A 17294-nucleotide genomic window follows, 5' to 3' on the forward strand; every position below is an offset into this window, starting at 1 on the left:
CCTCGGTGCCGCTGCAAAGAGCTGAGATGGGTGGGGAGTGGCGAGAGTCGCCGCATACCGACGCCGCGGTGCCAGGTACCGGTTCGGAGCGGGATGCCGGGGTCGGGGTCAGGGTCAGCACCGACTCCATCAGGATGGCCCGGAACCTAATGTCCCTTTCTGTTTTGGTCCGAGGCTTAAACGACTTGCAAATCTTGCACCTTTAGCTGATATGGGTTTCTCCCAAGCAGTCTGCGTGCGGGTCACTTCTTGGTATAGAACGCCTACAAGAGCCACACGACTTAAACCCCGGGGCACGGGGCACGCCCCGGCTCAGGCTCACTGACTGACTAAACTAACTGAACAGCTAACTAACTACAGGTACTAACGCTGAACGAACAAACCGTTCTGGGGTGAGCTACAGCAAAGCTGGAGCAGAGCAGTTCTGACACACCTTCACTGGCAGCAAGAAGGAACTGAGGGTGGGGGGAGCGTGCAGCTCCCCTTATACCGCACCAGGCAGGCGCCACTCTAGGGGCCACGGGGGGAGCTCCTCCCCATGGGTACTTCTAGGGGAAAAACTTCTGGCACCGGTGCACATGGCGAGCACTCACACCGATTGTGGAATACACATGAGCAACCACTCGAAGAAGAACTAAAAGTTAGTGAGCTTTTGGCATTCAAGATCAACAGGAAAAATTCTTTGTTGAACTAATCTAGTATTATATTACCTATATCAACTCAAATTAAGGAAGAAATGTCAAGTTCATTCTCAGCTTTCTCAAAAAAATTTATTTTTGGCCCAAAGTAAATTAAATTATGTCTCAAAACAAAGGAGACCATTTTGGAAGTTTTGAACAAAATCCATTTAGCCCTTTTCAGATGAGTAGAAAAGTTTCCATAAGAAAAACAAAACATGTTTGCACTTTAATTTGAAAACCGCTTCAGTTTAAAGCATCAGACTCTCAGCTCTACACAGTTATAGATCTGTCCTTTTGAAAAGGCAGACACATTCAAAAAAGTTTAAGGTTTCTACAGCAGTATTAGTTCAGCCAAACTGCACTTAAGAATGTATATCTCTGGCCTCAACAGATACAACCTTGCTCTGTATATATCCATTCAGAATGCTGCTGCAAATATTTTCTTAGCCCTTCCCTTGGACCCCCACCCATCACCTCTCTCTGCATTGCCCCTCTGCCCCCCTTCTCTAACACATCAAAGAAAAGCTATTTGTCTTCACTTCCAAGGCCCTTCAGAACCTATCCCCACTCTACCCATCATCTCTCAATCACTATCAAGATGTCAGCTCCTGCTCCTGATGAGTCCATGCTACCAGCCTCCATTGCTCACTTGTTAAATTCTCAGACTCAAATTCAGTGTTTTCTCTCCCACACGTTTGGGAGGAGCTCCAAGTAAATATCAGCAAAACTCACTATCTTTCAAATCCCTCACTAAACAACTCCTTTTCCATACTTACAAAAAAACTTGACAGCAATTAGGTAACTGGTGTGCTGAGACCACTGTGCATCATGCCAACCTCTATTGTCTCTGTTGTCCCCATCTGCATCTATCTTTTATTTTCAGCCAATATTTGCTTGGCATTAGCTGGCAAGCTTAAGACTGTAAGTTCTTTGGGGCAGGATCAGTCTGTTCTGTGTTTGTACAGCACCTAGCACAATGGGGTCCTCATCCATGACTGGTGCTAGAGTGATACAAATAATTAGCAGCGACAACATTTAACAGCATGAATACTATGTGGCACTTAACTCATGTTTAAAGCACAGCGCAAACCTTAAAAAAAAAAAAAAAAAATCAACTGTTAGATGACCTGTGGATCTAAATTCCTAACTCAAGCTGCATTAACATAGAAGTCTGCATTTAGAATTTTTACTTTAAAAAAAGTATACTTCCAACTTCATTTATAACATAGTAAATTCCTATTAAGTAGCATCATAGAAAGCCAGATAATCAGTTAATTTTATTTTTAAAAAGTATTTGGGACTGAGGATTGTATACTAGTTGGTGTATGTCCTAGCCGATCTTACACACATCAAGGAGGGTGGGGAGTCTGTCTTGCCTAACTGGAGAGCATCCACATTCTAATAGTGAAAAAGAAATGAAGGCATATACTAATGTTATGAACCTTGAAGTTTTATATTTTTATTCTACAAGTGTGCTAGTGATTGTTTGCTGCTTGAATTTTGACAAATACAAATCCAATTCATAACAGGAAAAATGTTTCACATAGCTGAAAATCTTAATGAAAGCAAATGCCAAGCAAATATTGGGTTCAAATTGCTATAAATTAAAAATACAATGTACCTAAAATGAAGTAAATTTGGTTACTCACTACTGTACATTTTATTCTCCAACCTGCATGAAACTCCTTGCTTGATGTCAGTAAAAAGTATATTAGAAGGGTTTGTTTTGCTACGACTTTCCCACATATAAAACTAAGTTTTTAATATTCTCTGCTTGGCCCTATCTAAGAGTGCTACTGAGGTCTTTAGAAGTACTCCTCTCTTCACGTGGGTGCCAAGTTTTTTTTTCTACCTTGGAGTTATCAGGACCCCAGACTTCTGTCGAACTCCTATTGCCTTTATTACAAAGACACAGGTTTGTAAATAAAATTCTGTATACTACAGCCAAACTCAACTATTTTTATTCAGTACATTGATATCTAATCTTGATCAAGTTTTCTGTAGCACCAAATGTACAGAAGATTGTCTCAGTCCCAAATAGCATATAATCTTGTTAAAAAAGGAGGCAATAAAAATAAATTAGCATGTAGTAAAGGAAAAAAAGTGTTGGATTTTTTAAACTAGATAATAGAATGCCACGAGAGACTAAGATACATAGTAACTGACAACATAATTGGCACTGCACTTCAACAAAATTTGAGCCCACCTCCCAGGGATTCAATAAAATGTAGTAGATTTCTTGGGTTTTCCACCAGAGTGGTAGCACCAAGTTGTTAGTCTTAAACCCAGTTAACTGGCCAATATATTCAAGAGGAGAGCATCTAACACAAAAAGACGTCTTCATCACAAGAGGTATTCAAATATTCCAGGTTTCAGAGTAGCAGCCGCGTTAGTCTGTATTCACAAAAAGAAAAGGAGTACTTGTGGCACCTTAGAGGCTAACAAATTTATTTGAGCATAAGCTTTTGTGAGCTACAGCTCACTTCATTGGTTGCATTCAAATATTCCACAAATCCAACTGCTTTTTCACCATACCATTACTGCCTCCAATGGTTGATCTATATCAGGTTCTCTTTTCTTCATTTCCTCTTGGTACCAGAAAGTTCTCAGAGAAGATAACCAGTTTATCCCATATTTATTTCTTGTCAGATTTCCAAAGTCAAACTTCCCAAGCCTTTTAAAAATAAAGTAAAATGATTAACCAAAAACTGACTATTCTTGCAAAATGAGAAATGCAATTTGTTTGCACAGTGTTCAATACCATGAGGCCTTAACTCCCTGTTTGGAGGTCCCTAGGCACCACACTAGAAAATTTTTAGGTAAGATGGGAAACCTGTTTTGCTGACCAACATGGAAGAATAGTTGCCCCTTACCCCGACAGTGGCTTAGTAGTAAAGATGTCCTATAGTTGAGGTTTTAAGAAATCTTTTAACCAAAATCTTAAAACTGCTAAAGTAGTTAAGCTTATGGGTCTGCCCTACCTTGTTAGGGTAATAGAAGCCATATCTACTCTACAAACCATGGTCAATGCAAACAATATTAGCATTCAGCGGTCAAAGTTTGTAGATCACTTGGGCACATACAGACCTGGCTGCTTGCACTGGTGCTGGGCACACTCAACAGGAGTACTTGTGTCTATGCAGAAGAGCTGTGCACCAGGGGTAGATACCCAGTGTGCCACATACCATTATCTGGTGCAATTCTTTTTGGGAAGTTCTTGGAATGTGTTGGATAAAAATGAGTTGCCCAGAGATCTCTGGAACCTAGGCATCAAGTTCCCAGCAAGCAACTTTCTCCATCCCATAAAGCCATCCATATCCCATAATTTTCATGCATCTTTGAAAAAAATTCCACAGACCCATGCAGCACTTTTCCATCTCCACTATCTCTGACAGAAGCATGGAGAGCTCTGCATTATTCTTATGAACGTTGCAAATACAGGTCACATGATCTTCCTGCATTTGCAGACCTGCAGGAAATACTGCAACCATGGGGGACATGACAATTTCTTCAAGGACAGTCTGCCAAGGAATATAGCAAAAAAACAATTTAAGGACTTTTGGGGGCATTCCCAGAGCAGCTGCAGATGGTGCATTGCTGCTTCTGGGCCCAAGAAAGGAGCACGGATTGGTGGGCTTGCATTGTAATGCAGATTTAGAACGAGAAGCAGCTGCAGAACTTTTGGATGCAAGAAGCCACATTCCTCCATCTGTGTGCCCAGGTTGCCCTAGCCCTCCAGCACAAGGACAGCAGAATGAGAGCGGTGTTGACAGTGGAGAAGTGAGTGGGCAATCGCACTGTGGAAGCTTGCAACACCAAATTGGTATTGGCCAGCAGGAAATAATTTTGTAGCTGAAAAAACTGCAGTGGGGGCAGCTGTCATGCGAGCGCATAGGGCTATGCAGGACTGTGACTCTCAGCAACATGCAAGAATAGCAGATGGATTTGCAATAATGGGGTTCCTGAACTGCAGTGGGGCAATAGGTAAGCATGCACATCCCTCTTTTGGGACCAACTCATCTTGCCACAGAGTACATCAACAGAAAGGGATACTTTTCCATGTTCATGCAAAGCACTGGATCATGCAACCTTTTTCCTGTCCTCTTTCCTTATGCATGCATTCTGCAATATTTGTTCTGAACTAATAATAATTTGATTCTCCAAAAATAGAACTTTGACTGGCAAAAACAGTGCAGAAAAACAATATGCAAAATAACCATAGGCAATATTATTCTAGTTTAATAAATTAACAGGGTGAAATTTTAAAACTGGAAGGGGAACAAACATTTATGTCGATTTGAGTGCACAAAAGTAGTCTGTTGTGGCTACACAAGCACCAACTGTGGTACACACAGGTCAGTGTATGTGAAACTGGTTTTCCTTCCTGTCTCCCAGCATGGAGTGCTCAAGATAAGAATGCAGCCCACAATGCCACTAGGAATGTTACAGGGGGTGTAGTAAGCAGCAGTTATGGAGTTCTCCAAGGACTGCAAAGGGTCAAGAGTTTGGGGGTTTTGGACCCAACCACGGTTTGCAACATTTGGGTTTGCTGTCTGAGAAAGTGGTGCATTTCCCTCTCCTGGGACTCTTGGGCCTTTTTCCTGTCCTCTTTCCTTATCCAAGCTGTTGGTCATATTAGCCCTTCAACCCTTTTGTTCATGGTCCAGTGCAACACTGGCATGCAGGATCTCACAGAACATGTCCTGCCTAATCCTCTCTCTCATCCTCATCAGGGTTAGATGTTCTGTGGATGTCGAGGAGGCACAAGACAGGCATCCCAGGGACTGCTGATAAAAACAGACAGACATGCCATTGGATTTACAATCCCAATGGAAAAGGTAAGATACATTTCAAGACACCCTTTCCTTACTCCCATAGGCATTCTTAATAAAAAAAGAATATTGACACTTCAGCTTTGGTGCGCCTTGGCTCAGCATTGCCCTCCGTCTCCAACCATGGTGAGTGTGGCCCACCAGTGGCAAGGGCAGAAAGATTTTTGGTTGCACAAAGCTATACAATTTCACTTCCCGTTCCATGTGAAAGAATATAGGGCAATGGACCTGAATACTGGCATTATTTTCACAGGCAGTGGGGACTTTAGCTGATCTCTCTCTTCCCTAAGGATCATAAAGGCACAGAGAATACAGCTGCTACCAGCAACCTAAAGCTGCCTGGGCCTGTATATCACTAATTTGTTTACAGGAATGGTGCCAGCCGAACTCACCATAGAATGGCATGGGAAAGTGTCCTATTGTGGAGGAAGAAAGAATAAAGTCATCCCTAGAAACTCTTGAGAGAGGATTTATGCCTGGTGGAATTGTGTACCACTGAGCACATGCTGAATTCATGTGTCCTGCAGATGTGGATGAGGGGTGGGTTGCAGCTGAGTGGGGGGTGTAGGGAGACATGGGGATGGGAGCAGATGTGCCTGAATAATTGGGAGAGTCTAGGAGTCAGCCAGGGTCTGCATGGGGGAGGCTCCCTAACAATCCCTCCCCTCCACCTGTCCCGTCCCCCCCAAGCTCCTGTACCATGCTATCCCCACCCACACCCAACCCTCCAGGTTCACTCCCAGGCTCCTTCCCAGCAATTACTTCACTCTCGCTCAGCTCCTCTATTACCCCTGACTCCCGTAAGCCTTTGCACTGCTTCTGAGGGGTGCGGGAAATATGGTTCTGTACTGTAGTTTGAATGAATTACTCAAAGTTCTGTACTAATATGCTTAGAAAGAAATCTGTCAAAAACCATTTCTTGAATCTTTTTTTGTTGTCTGTATTGTTACAGACATATCTGCAGGTATTTTGAAAAGTTACCAAAATAATTGAAACTGACATGATTATATTGTTATTTTGACAAATAAAATATGCAGAATTTTAAAATATTGTGCACAGAATTTTAAATTATTGGTGCAAAACTCCCCCTGGAGTAAGGATTGCAGAGTATCTTTCAGGAGGATAAGAGGGATGTCCCAATGTATGTTAAAGTGCTCCACATGCCTCCCTCCCCACAACCCAACAGGGGAATGAAAAGTAGATGCCAAATCTACCTCTTCTATACCTCTCTTTCTCATTCTCTTCTCAAGTGTGTAAAATCATGAAAAGTTTACACTTGTTTCTTGTTAATTTGGGGACAGGATGGGCATCATCTTTTTAAAATTTAAATATTGTAAGAAAAAACTGCATGCACATACTTACCCAAGTTCCCTTCCCCTTCATTAGGCTCATCTGTGCTTGTCTGGGGGGACTGGCTAGACTGTGGCAAAGTCTCAAATAGATCTTGACTGGCAGCATGGAATCCCCTGCTACATCCCCCTCCTGCCCCCATTCACAGCAGGGGTGTCTTGGGCTTGTCAGTTGTCAGTGGGGGCACTGATGGGGTCTCCATCACATATGACATGAAGTTAGTTGCAAAAGAGATCTGCAGGGCAGCACTAGATCTATTGGTGGTCTTCCTGACCTTGTGGTATCCCCGGCTAAGTTCCTTTGCTTTCAGGCAGCACTGCTGCTGATCCCACCATATCCCCTTTCCTTCTTCCCCTGTGCAATCTGCTTGTGGATGTCCACATTTCTACAGCTAATCCATGGCTGTGCTTGCACAGCCTCTTTGCCCCACAACCCCAGGAGATCCAATACCTCCCATGTTCTCCAGGCAGGAGTACATGGAGCTGGCATAGTTGTTGAGCACTTGCCCACAACAAGGGTAAGCTGCTAGGTGTGCTAGCCAAGGTGGACAATGAGGAAAAGGCATTTCAAAAACACAAAGGGGAGGTGGTTTCTGGTCTCTGTGACCTCTGCGCTGTGGACTTTACAATTGTGACCAAAGCAGTCACAATCACAGGGAATGGGACAGCTGCCGGAGGACTGTTTGGGCTGACACAGGTCATGCAGTATCTACACTCTCACTTCATTGACTTCAGTAGGTCGACCATGGCTCTACGCTGTTCAGGGAGGTGTGTGTGTGTGTGTGTGTGTGTGTGTGTGTGGGGGGGGGTTGGCCTCTTAAGAGGCTACTTACATCAGTCCAAGACAAATCTAAGCGAAATCTGGAGGGCAGATCATGGACAAATAGGTTGACGTAAGGTGATTAATGTCAACCTAACTCTGTAGTGTAGACCAGGCCCTAGACTGGCCCAATTAGAGACTTGATGAAAAACTGGCAATTAGCAAGTATATTTTCCTCTTATCACTCCGAGTCAGTCTGAATTGAACTCCCAAAACACCTATGATAGATCTTATTACTATCAAATCACCGCACACAAATTCCACCTCCTAAAGATAAGCTAAATGTACAGACAAATGTTTTGTTGTAGCAGCAAGAATGTATGAAGGGATGTCTACACTGCAGATCTGCGAGCCCTGGTAGATGTATGGGCTCTTCCCAGGATGCAGTCAGGTCTCTAGTGGAATACACTTGTGTTGTGTGGAAGGAAGGGAAATTACCTAGCTGTCATATAGACAACAACCTTCATCCATCTGTAAATAGAAGACTTCTGATTACAGGTTAAGCAGGTTGGTCACACATTCGGTTATCTAGATTACTTATGCAGAGTCTAAGCACAGGTGCAGAAGCTTTTCTTTATGTTTCCAAAGAATTTTAAGAACCTTAGATGACAGGCATTTTAGAAGTGCCAAGTATTCTGTTCTCTCATTCTTTTGGAGGCAGTTCTTCCATCAAAATGTTCCCCAAGCTGAGTTGTTGAGGAAGGAATCTTAGAGAAGCAAGAAGTGACTCAACACCAGTTCTTTGGATGCATATTAAGTAGTAAAGTGCCTTCCCCAACTCTGGCTGAACAGAATTAAGAATCTGAAAGACAAGCAAAAAAAAAAAAAAAAAACAAGCCGTCTCTACTTTATTAATGAGAGCTCTATTAAAATCTTACCAATTTAAAGCTAATGTCAAATAATTAACAAAGCTTTTCTCAGATGGTCAGAGCTACGTCAGCTGTTGGGAGACAAGAAGTTGATTGGAGGCTGGCGTCCAGGACTTAAAGAAAAAGTTATCGGCTGGTACCCATTCCCCTCAAAATGGAAATAAAAGGTTCTGGTAATATCAAGCTGTAAAAACAGAGCTGCGATGTATGGTATCCATTTATAGATACAAAAAAGTTTACTATTGTGACTGATACCTTCAATTCCCGCCGCCTGTACTGTATCTATTAAGGATCATGTCTATCAGTCTCAGAACTCAGACACAAACTAATTTCACTTAGGAAAAAAAATGATAGATTAACTCTTACAACAGATTCTTAACTGTGAATTTCTTGTGTGATGGAAAAAAGTCCATCTTTGTGTTTCATACCTTTAACATTACAATGGGAAGATGCTCCTTGGGTACTGTATGCTATTAATGTGTGTGTGCAATTTATGACAAGTTTTAATCTATTTTAGCTGTAGCTAAAAGTTTGATAAGGAGAATGAAATTATTAATCAAAATCATGTGTCTGCATCCTATGAATGTTATCACCCTGCCTCATGAACAAGTGGCTAAAAAGAAATGCCTTACATGAGTTTCTAAAGAGCAGGCATCACAGCTTTGCAAAATAAAAAACCCATTCTGTACTACAGACAGCCTGCAAAAGGAAGGGTTTGTGTCTTTTTTTGCTTCTTTAGGATATATAAAAAGGTAGCTAAACAAATCCACTGTGTCACTTTTCTATTCACTGTTCTACTAAATCACAGCCCCCAATTACTTTATCATTTATTTAAAATGAAAAATATTGAGCGACAACCAACTCAGAGTACTCAGGTTATAAACCATGTTCTGAACAAGCACATCTCCTGTACTTACCTATTTCACACCAGATGACTAAGAGCGTCTCGTGTTACAGTAAGAAAACAATTTCTGACACCAAACAGTAAATGTTACTAACCACATAGAGATTGTCACAATACAACAGAAGAGTCTAAGGCCAGTCAATTATAAGAATGTTTGAATATTTATAAGTTACACTCAATCTATATTAAACCCTGTTTTTCAAAATATAACCAGAACAAAAGCACAACAATTCTGTAGTGTACCAAGTGTATATTTCAATTTACTGTATGCAATCTAACAACAAATTTGGTCATAATTTACCAGATATACATAAATGATTTAAGTAGTAAAAGAAGATTCAGTTTCAAGAGAATAAGTTCATACCTTGAGAAAAAAAGTAAAATACATTAAGAATGTAAAGCCAGGTCCAGTTTCTAAGCATTAAGTGAGCTGTATTCTAATAAAGCAGATTTAGGTGAATTTCATATATGCGTGTGTATATATTATATATACACACACACAGACAGATCTACCAATTGTAAACTATGGTTTTAAAGGGGATAAATGGGATGGAAAAAATCTTTATGCTATACTTACATATTCACAAAGCAGAACATTACTTTTAACGTTTAAAATACTTTTTCATAGGATCTTTGCCCAACTAATTTCTACTTTGGACCCCACCAGAATTACACATTTCAGTCTAGAACAATGAGAATAAGATGTATTCTTCAGTTTAAAAAAAAGCAAAAAACAAAAACTAGTCATCTGTCAGGTTTATAGTGCTGTGGAAACTACCCATGAAACAACTGGATGATTAAAAAAGATGCATTTTAATACGCATATAACTGTAGTTCAACTTATCTCAGTTTCCTCCAGCAGAAACAATGTCTAACATTAAATCACTGTTCTACTGAAATAGACAACAGTAAAGCTTGTCTCTTTAAATACATACCAACTTTGATCAGATGGAGCACCATTAAGATTCTGTCCATCAAAGCATAGTTCAAAGTTTTCCACACAACTAGCATAATTTAGTTACCTGATATAAAATAGGAAAATATACTTATTTTTAAAATTAAAACAAAAGCTGAAAATATGGGGACCCTCAATTTTTTAATACAGTACAGTCACACTGGCCTAGCTATGTGTTATGATAAATGCTGTGCATATTTATTCATTGTGACATAGTATTACATCAAATGCAGTGTCCAATGATCAGCTAATTCATTAGGCTAGATGAAGCGAAGGAGTTTAACCTAAAGGTGCAATACCCTCCCCTCCCTCAGAAAGAGGCCTGAAATCATTGGTACAGTATCACAAGTTTAGAAAAAAAGTCCATGGCTACAAAAATTCAAGTTTCAATGCCTCCTCAAAAACTGAAGTAAAGAGTGTGGGGAGTGGAGCATTCTAAATGGTGAACTCAAATGAATATCACTTTGCTTTTGGTTTTGTTTTGTTTTTTAAAAACGTTCGATCAAATTAAGCCGCCAAGTTAAACATAATTTAACATTAAACACTAGAAACACCCCAGAAAAATACAAAAGAATTAAAAAAATTAGATCATTTGTGTTCATTTTAATGAATAACAATGGGCACAACAGCCTAGTGTCTAAATTCATACTGCATAACAAAACTAGCCAAAAGCAGACATTAATCGTAAATTAACAAAGTCAGATGTCATAATATTTCTATGACACACTTTCTCCATTTTGGGGATTCTTTAAGCTTTGTGTTGGACTGAGGTATACACTGGAGGAAAAAAGATGGTCAACAGGGAATGCTGCCAACAAAAAGATACCTAAAACAGGCAGCAAGTATTTAATATAGTAAAATTTTTTAAGTGACAAGGAAAAAGTTACTCATACTTGAATCACAATCTTCCCAGTATTATTAATCATTTTTTCCTCGTGTGATTATTCTGCATTTGTTGAAAGAGAAATAGCTTTCTTGCAAATTCAAAACTGTCAAGAAATCAAGTCAGTAAATTAATGCCAATATTATCTTCTCCAGTGCTTGTCACCTACACCACAGGCTGGCTTAAAGCCAACCAATATAAGTCAATTTCATTAGCATGTTGATATTACCTATACTGCATATTTAAGTTACTGAGTAGTTTAGACCATTAAGGGTAAGGGGGAGGCAAGAGTGGTGTGGCAAAGCCCTATTCTTGGAAATAAGAGCCACTAGCCCAAATTAGCCTCACTGGTTCACTGAAACTATGATTAGATTTGGGGAAGCTGTCATGTATTTCCATAAGATTGTAATTTTCTTCATTCATGCTGAAGGATACATGAATGCATAACATAATAAGTACAGTTACCATGTTTGAATAGGACCCAAGTAGCTATATCCTATAAATAATAAAAAATACATTTTCTTTTGATAACTGACTAGATGTGAGGACTCTGTATAATTCAACCAAATGGTTGTATGCTGTACAGTCCTGTGCAAATATCATAAAAAATTTAATAATCCTTTTTTGCTATAAGGCTTTGACCCTACAGTTTTCACAGCAACATAACTACCATCCAGCCTGTACCATATTTTGCAAGCCTTCAGTCCAAGAACTCAAATTGTCAATCCACAGTGTCCAACTGCAGCATCCTTAAGCAGTACACCCTCAGTCATCTAAAGGCATACAGACTTCCCCAGATTCATCCCATCGAGACTGGTCATTCTGTTCTTCTACATCATCAACTAACTCTTCATCGGCTTCTCCGACTTCATTTTCCTCATACTCTTCATCCCTAGGGAAGTCTGTGTCCTGCACCTGGTCTACTCCCTCTTGCCCTCCTGGTTGAGATTTATCTGCACAGTCTACACACACTCCGTAGCGTCGAGATCCATGTCTTATTCCAACACTGGCTGCTAGCATGAAGATCTTCTTACACACCATACACTTGTACTTTTTATCCTTTTTATGCACCTGAACAGGAAGAGAAATGTTATTTAGAAGAAAATCACATTTGCAATATTTCGAAAAACCTGCTGAATTTGCATGAATTGTTTGAAGTCAGTTCATGTTTTGAGGTCATCAGAAGAGTTTTTGATATAAACTTTGCTAGCCAAAGGCTGAGAGGGGAGACAAAAGGGCCTCTGAAGGTTGAAAGGCAATATTTTCACTGCCTTAACTGTTGCCTGCCTACAGATTAAGCAGCTGGCTGGGATCAGACTGGCATGATTCTTGTCAGTTTCACTGCTGTATAGAGTTTTATATAGACACTTGAAAAAAAAAGACACTATAAAGTTCCACGGAGTCATCTTTTAGAAGACTGTCTTTGCTATTCTAAGGGGTAGAAACTAAAAATAAATTAGCTTAAACCCTGCATAAATTAATGGCTTAGGCCCCTTCGTTCCCTAGGAAAAGCTTCCCACTTCTCTATGGAGAGATTATTTTCAAGACCTTTATATGGGACTGAACGCCTTATGCATACATTTGTAACCATTCCATTATTGTTTAAGGATACGATATGAAAACAGTTTTTCAACAAATCACTGAAACGCACAATTTAAAAACCAGATGGAAATTAGTCGGATGGGAGGTATTTCACCATATAACATTTAGGCCTTGATTATAGGGGAATATGTTAACAGTTACAGTGCTATAACTATACCAGCATAACCACTCTACGATATTTATAAGAAGAATGTTTTTTGTTTAGCTTAAATGCCTTCCTACGCAACACAATGTAAACAGTAAAAAGTCAGTCTTATATTGGAATACAAGTGTGCTCACAGGAGGTTATACTGGTATAACTGTTTAAATTCTCAGATTATACGGAAAAAGTTTCCTCTGTAGACAAGAATGAAATTGGTACTCAGTTTAAGGCAATGAAGGATGATGAAAAAATAAAAATCCATGCAGATGATTACTGATTCTACGCATGCGTAGCATCAGTATAGTTCTCAGAAGCAATAGATTTTCATAGTTCAGACTAACTCGGATATTGTCCCATACCTAGTGCAACAAAACCCATTCCTCAAATGAAATTTACTTACTAACAGAAACAGCTGCTCACTGCAGTTAAAGTCTCGAGTGGTACTGAAACTACACCACCACGGAACAGTTATAACTTGGTATATATTACTAATACAATGTGTTCTCTTTTACTCTGAGCTCAGACTGAGGCAGTAGGCAGCAGTACTGTGTACCAGCACCTCTTTCCTGTTGCTTTCTTGTTCCCCAGAATTTTTGCTCTGCTTTAATTTTTAAAAAAGTTAAGGCTCTACGTGCAATGGTTGTTGAAATAACATGTTAAAAGCCAACTAAGTTTAACAGATGCAGTGATGCTGGCAAAACCTGGAATTCCTCCTCAGAGATACTAGCACCCACTGAAATGAATGGGGCAGCTAACTCAGATGCTCAATGACAATACTTTAAATAACTGATATTGCCAACAGCTTCATTGCTCACAGAAGTATACATGAGAAAGGAGAGGGAGGACAATATCAGGAAGATTTACACAGGGCACTGAGTGTGACATCTCATTTAGAAACCTTGAATGAACAGACTCTATAGTGTACTGCCATTTTCCCTTCCCTGACTCAAGAAGCAGCCAAGTCTAACGAGCCTAGCAGAATGTGTCTTTCCTGCCCTTTCAAAGGGGAGCCAAATTCAAGAAGCCCAGTAGGGCTTATGGGCTTGAGCTTCCCCTCAATGAGGCCCAAACAACCCAGTGGAGCTTGTGGATGTATTCGGATAACAGAGGGGGCCAAGCCCAAGTCACCCACAGAAGTTGCAGATGTTCAAAATGCAATCACAATCTTCCGCAATGGTGTCTCATGAGGGTACTAAAGAAAAATACCACCATCTTTTTTGCTACCAATTTGACCCGCCTTTATTGCTTCCCTAAAGCTGAAATGTTAGTGCACCTAGGATTTATACAACCCAAGAATTAAAATGAAACTTCATCTGTCTCATCACTTGTAAACTACATAGAAAATACCTGTTGAAATGCCTAGAATATACACACATCTCTGGCTTCTCACATAATCACAGCACTTCAAGATGAGTTCTTATGGCCATTTAGATACTCACTAACGTGCCATATGGGTGCATGTAACTGTTCAATGGCATTTTACATGGGATCAGTGTCAAAGGCAAGTTTTCATTTTCAGCATCAGGTTGGAAACACTGGTCGCCCCAACTTGGATTTTTAAAGTGCATAATACATCATCCAATCAGATGGCTTTGGAATGAACATATCTTCAATTTCACCAAGGCACTTGGGAGAAATTGATTAGTGAGTTGTCAGTTTGGGCAGAAAATGGTGAAGTAGTAATAGAGAATGAAAGGATATTATATTCAACTGCTGCCCTAACAAGGGAAGGTTTCTTCTCGTCTACTAAGCCTATAAAATGACGCATTTCTGCTCTTATTTTTCTGTCACTTCCTCAATCCTCCTAAAACATCTGCCCCAAAATACCCGTGCCCTCTCCACGGAATATCTTGGAACAAATTTCACTTACAATAGTGTGATTTCCAGATGGGAATTTAAAGAGAGATATAGTTGTCCTGGCACCAAGTAGACTCAAACTTGGTTACTTCACGGTAAAACAGACTATTCACGTGTCAAATCTCTTATGAAACTGTTTCTATCAAAAGATAGAGAAACATTTGAGAGCTTTAAAGACAGAGAAAATGTTACTCACCAAGGAATGTCTTTTTACATGCTCTCTTCGAGTAAACAGCTTCCCACAGATGTCACAGCTAAAAGATCTCACCCCTGTATGAATGAGCAAGTGTCTCTTTAGTGTTCTTCTGTATTTGGCTACATAATTACAGTGTGGACACTTCAGTTTGTTCATGATTAGAGCAGATGAATCACCTAAAAAAAAAAGTCCCAGTGTTTAGTAACGAAACAAAATAAAACAAGACTATCATCTGATACATTCTAGTTCAGCTGAAACAGCAAAAGGCTTTTGCACCATACAGATGTCAAAGTTACCCAGGTCAGAACAGTGCTTCCCTGGGGTCCACTGATACAGTAGGCCCAGGAAGCAGAATTTGACTGAAGGTGCCTATCTAGTAAATAAGGACACCTCAAAGTCTCATTCTCATACAAAAAGATTCCAGAACCAAGGACAGACCAATTCTTTGAAACTGAGGGGAAAAACCCTGTTTTTATTGGTTTATATAAAAATTTGTTAAAAATATGGAAGGTATTTTGGTTCATTATATCGATAGCAAGTTGTATTATAATTTTAGAATAATCAAAGTTACTTAACTTCATTAATTTACTTATGCATTGCCTCCATAGAACCTCATTTACCCTCCCTTCTTCCCCTTTAATTCAGAGCTCAGATACAGCTTCTAGAGGTAGTGAAGAACCGAGGTATCATCAGGAGGCAAGAGCTAGTTATTACACCCATGGGCCAGGGATGTTAGAGCTCAATGGCCATGCACAAACCCGAATTACAAGAAATGTTAAGATACTACACTACTATATGACAAAAGGAAAGGAATGGGTCCTATGACTATAGTGCAGTTGGACAGAGTAGAACTCAGGAACCATTATGGGGGATGGCTGTTCATATGTTCACCCAGGGAAGACAGGAACACAAGATACAGGCACATGGACCTAACTGCCACCAAAACTTTTAAAAGAGGTTTTCTAAGAGCAGGTGGCTATGCATAGGATGGATTCTGGGGAGCTGATATCAGGAAGGAGAAAGCAAAGACTTGTGTGTGTCTAAACAGAAGGTACTACTGCTCCCTCTGGCAAAGAATTAATTCATTTGTACCATGGATTTTAAGTATTTGTAGTCTTCAAAAATTTGGCTTTCAATAGCTGAGCACTCACATTTGCTGCATCTAACAGATCCGTAATGTTAACTAACTTATTTGAATTCTAGTCACCTTTAAGAAATCTTATCCCAGAACTGACTGAACCTGTACTCGTATGCTTCCAGGCAGAGACAGTCAATAGGTGGACTGCAGACCAAATTCGGACCGTCAGATGCTTTTAAATGGACCGCAAAACCTTTTTATTTACTTATTACCATTGTTGTTATTGTAGTGTGAAAAATGTCTCTCAGGAATCAGGACCTTGAAAAAAAATAAGTGACTATTCCTGCATCCAGGTATTGCATCTTTAAAAGGCAAAAAGAGAGCCACTCAGAGTGCCATAAAAATCCCCAACAAAAATGATCAATTTAAAAATCTAATACTAATGTATAAGGCTATGATTTAGTCAGAGGTCACGGATTCTGTGACTTTACTGGACCTCTGACTTCTGCTTCAGCAGCTGAAGCGGTGGCTGGAGGCAGGACTGTGCACCCCTGCCCAGATGCAGCAGCTCGTAACTGCAAGCTGGATAGCTAGAATCAGGACCCTGCAGCCCCTGACCTGTGGTTTGCGGGGAGTGGAGAGATTGCAGTCAGGCTGTGCACCCCTGTCCCGCAGCCAGCTCTGGAGCGGGGGCTGCACATGCCACAGCCCTGTGGCAGTAGCTGCAGCAGGGGCTGTGCACCCTTGCCCCACAGCATCCCAGAGTCCTGCCCGCCCTCCCTGCAGCCAGCTCCAGAGCTGGGGCTGCGCTTCCGCTGGGGGCTGCAGGCGGGAACTGTGTGCCCTTACCCCGCTGCGTCCTAGGACCATGCACCACCCCGGTAGACCAGCTCCAGAGCTGGGGCTGCGCATCCCCCACTGCCCTCCAGCTTCCACCAGGGGCCACAGCCGGGGTTGCATACCCCATCACCATGGAGGGAGCTGCAGCGGGGGCTGTGCGCCCCTGCCCCATGGTGTCCCGGGGCCATGCGCCCCCTCCTGGCTGTGGCCGCAGCTTGAGGAGGCTGCAGCTGGGGTCGTGCACCTGTCCCACAGCTGCGGCCATCTCCAGAGCAGGGAGCTGTACA

At 40.9% G+C, this 17294-nt stretch overlaps 1 protein-coding gene and 1 long non-coding RNA gene across 2 annotated transcripts in view; one reads left to right on the forward strand and one right to left on the reverse strand.

Moving 5' to 3' along the window:
• Nucleotides 1-2685: 2685 nt before the first annotated feature.
• On the forward strand, nt 2686-5939 carry LOC141981354 (uncharacterized). The gene is made up of 3 exons (XR_012637742.1): nt 2686-4664; nt 5414-5518; nt 5766-5939. It is a non-coding gene; the product is annotated as an uncharacterized LOC141981354 (long non-coding RNA).
• A 3636-nt stretch (nt 5940-9575) lies between these two features.
• The window catches only part of ZBTB10 (zinc finger and BTB domain containing 10), a 35081-nt gene continuing 27362 nt past the window's right edge, over nt 9576-17294 (reverse strand). The window contains exons 4-5 of the mRNA XM_074944194.1: nt 15090-15265; nt 9576-12363 (exon numbers count right to left, since the gene is read on the reverse strand). Coding sequence (XP_074800295.1) covers nt 12058-12363; nt 15090-15265 — 482 coding nt within the window. The 3' untranslated portion in view covers nt 9576-12057. The remainder of the gene's footprint in view (nt 12364-15089; nt 15266-17294) is intronic.

This window comes from Natator depressus, chromosome 2, assembly GCF_965152275.1.
Source record: "Natator depressus isolate rNatDep1 chromosome 2, rNatDep2.hap1, whole genome shotgun sequence".
In the NCBI taxonomy this organism is placed as follows: domain Eukaryota; kingdom Metazoa; phylum Chordata; order Testudines; family Cheloniidae; genus Natator; species Natator depressus.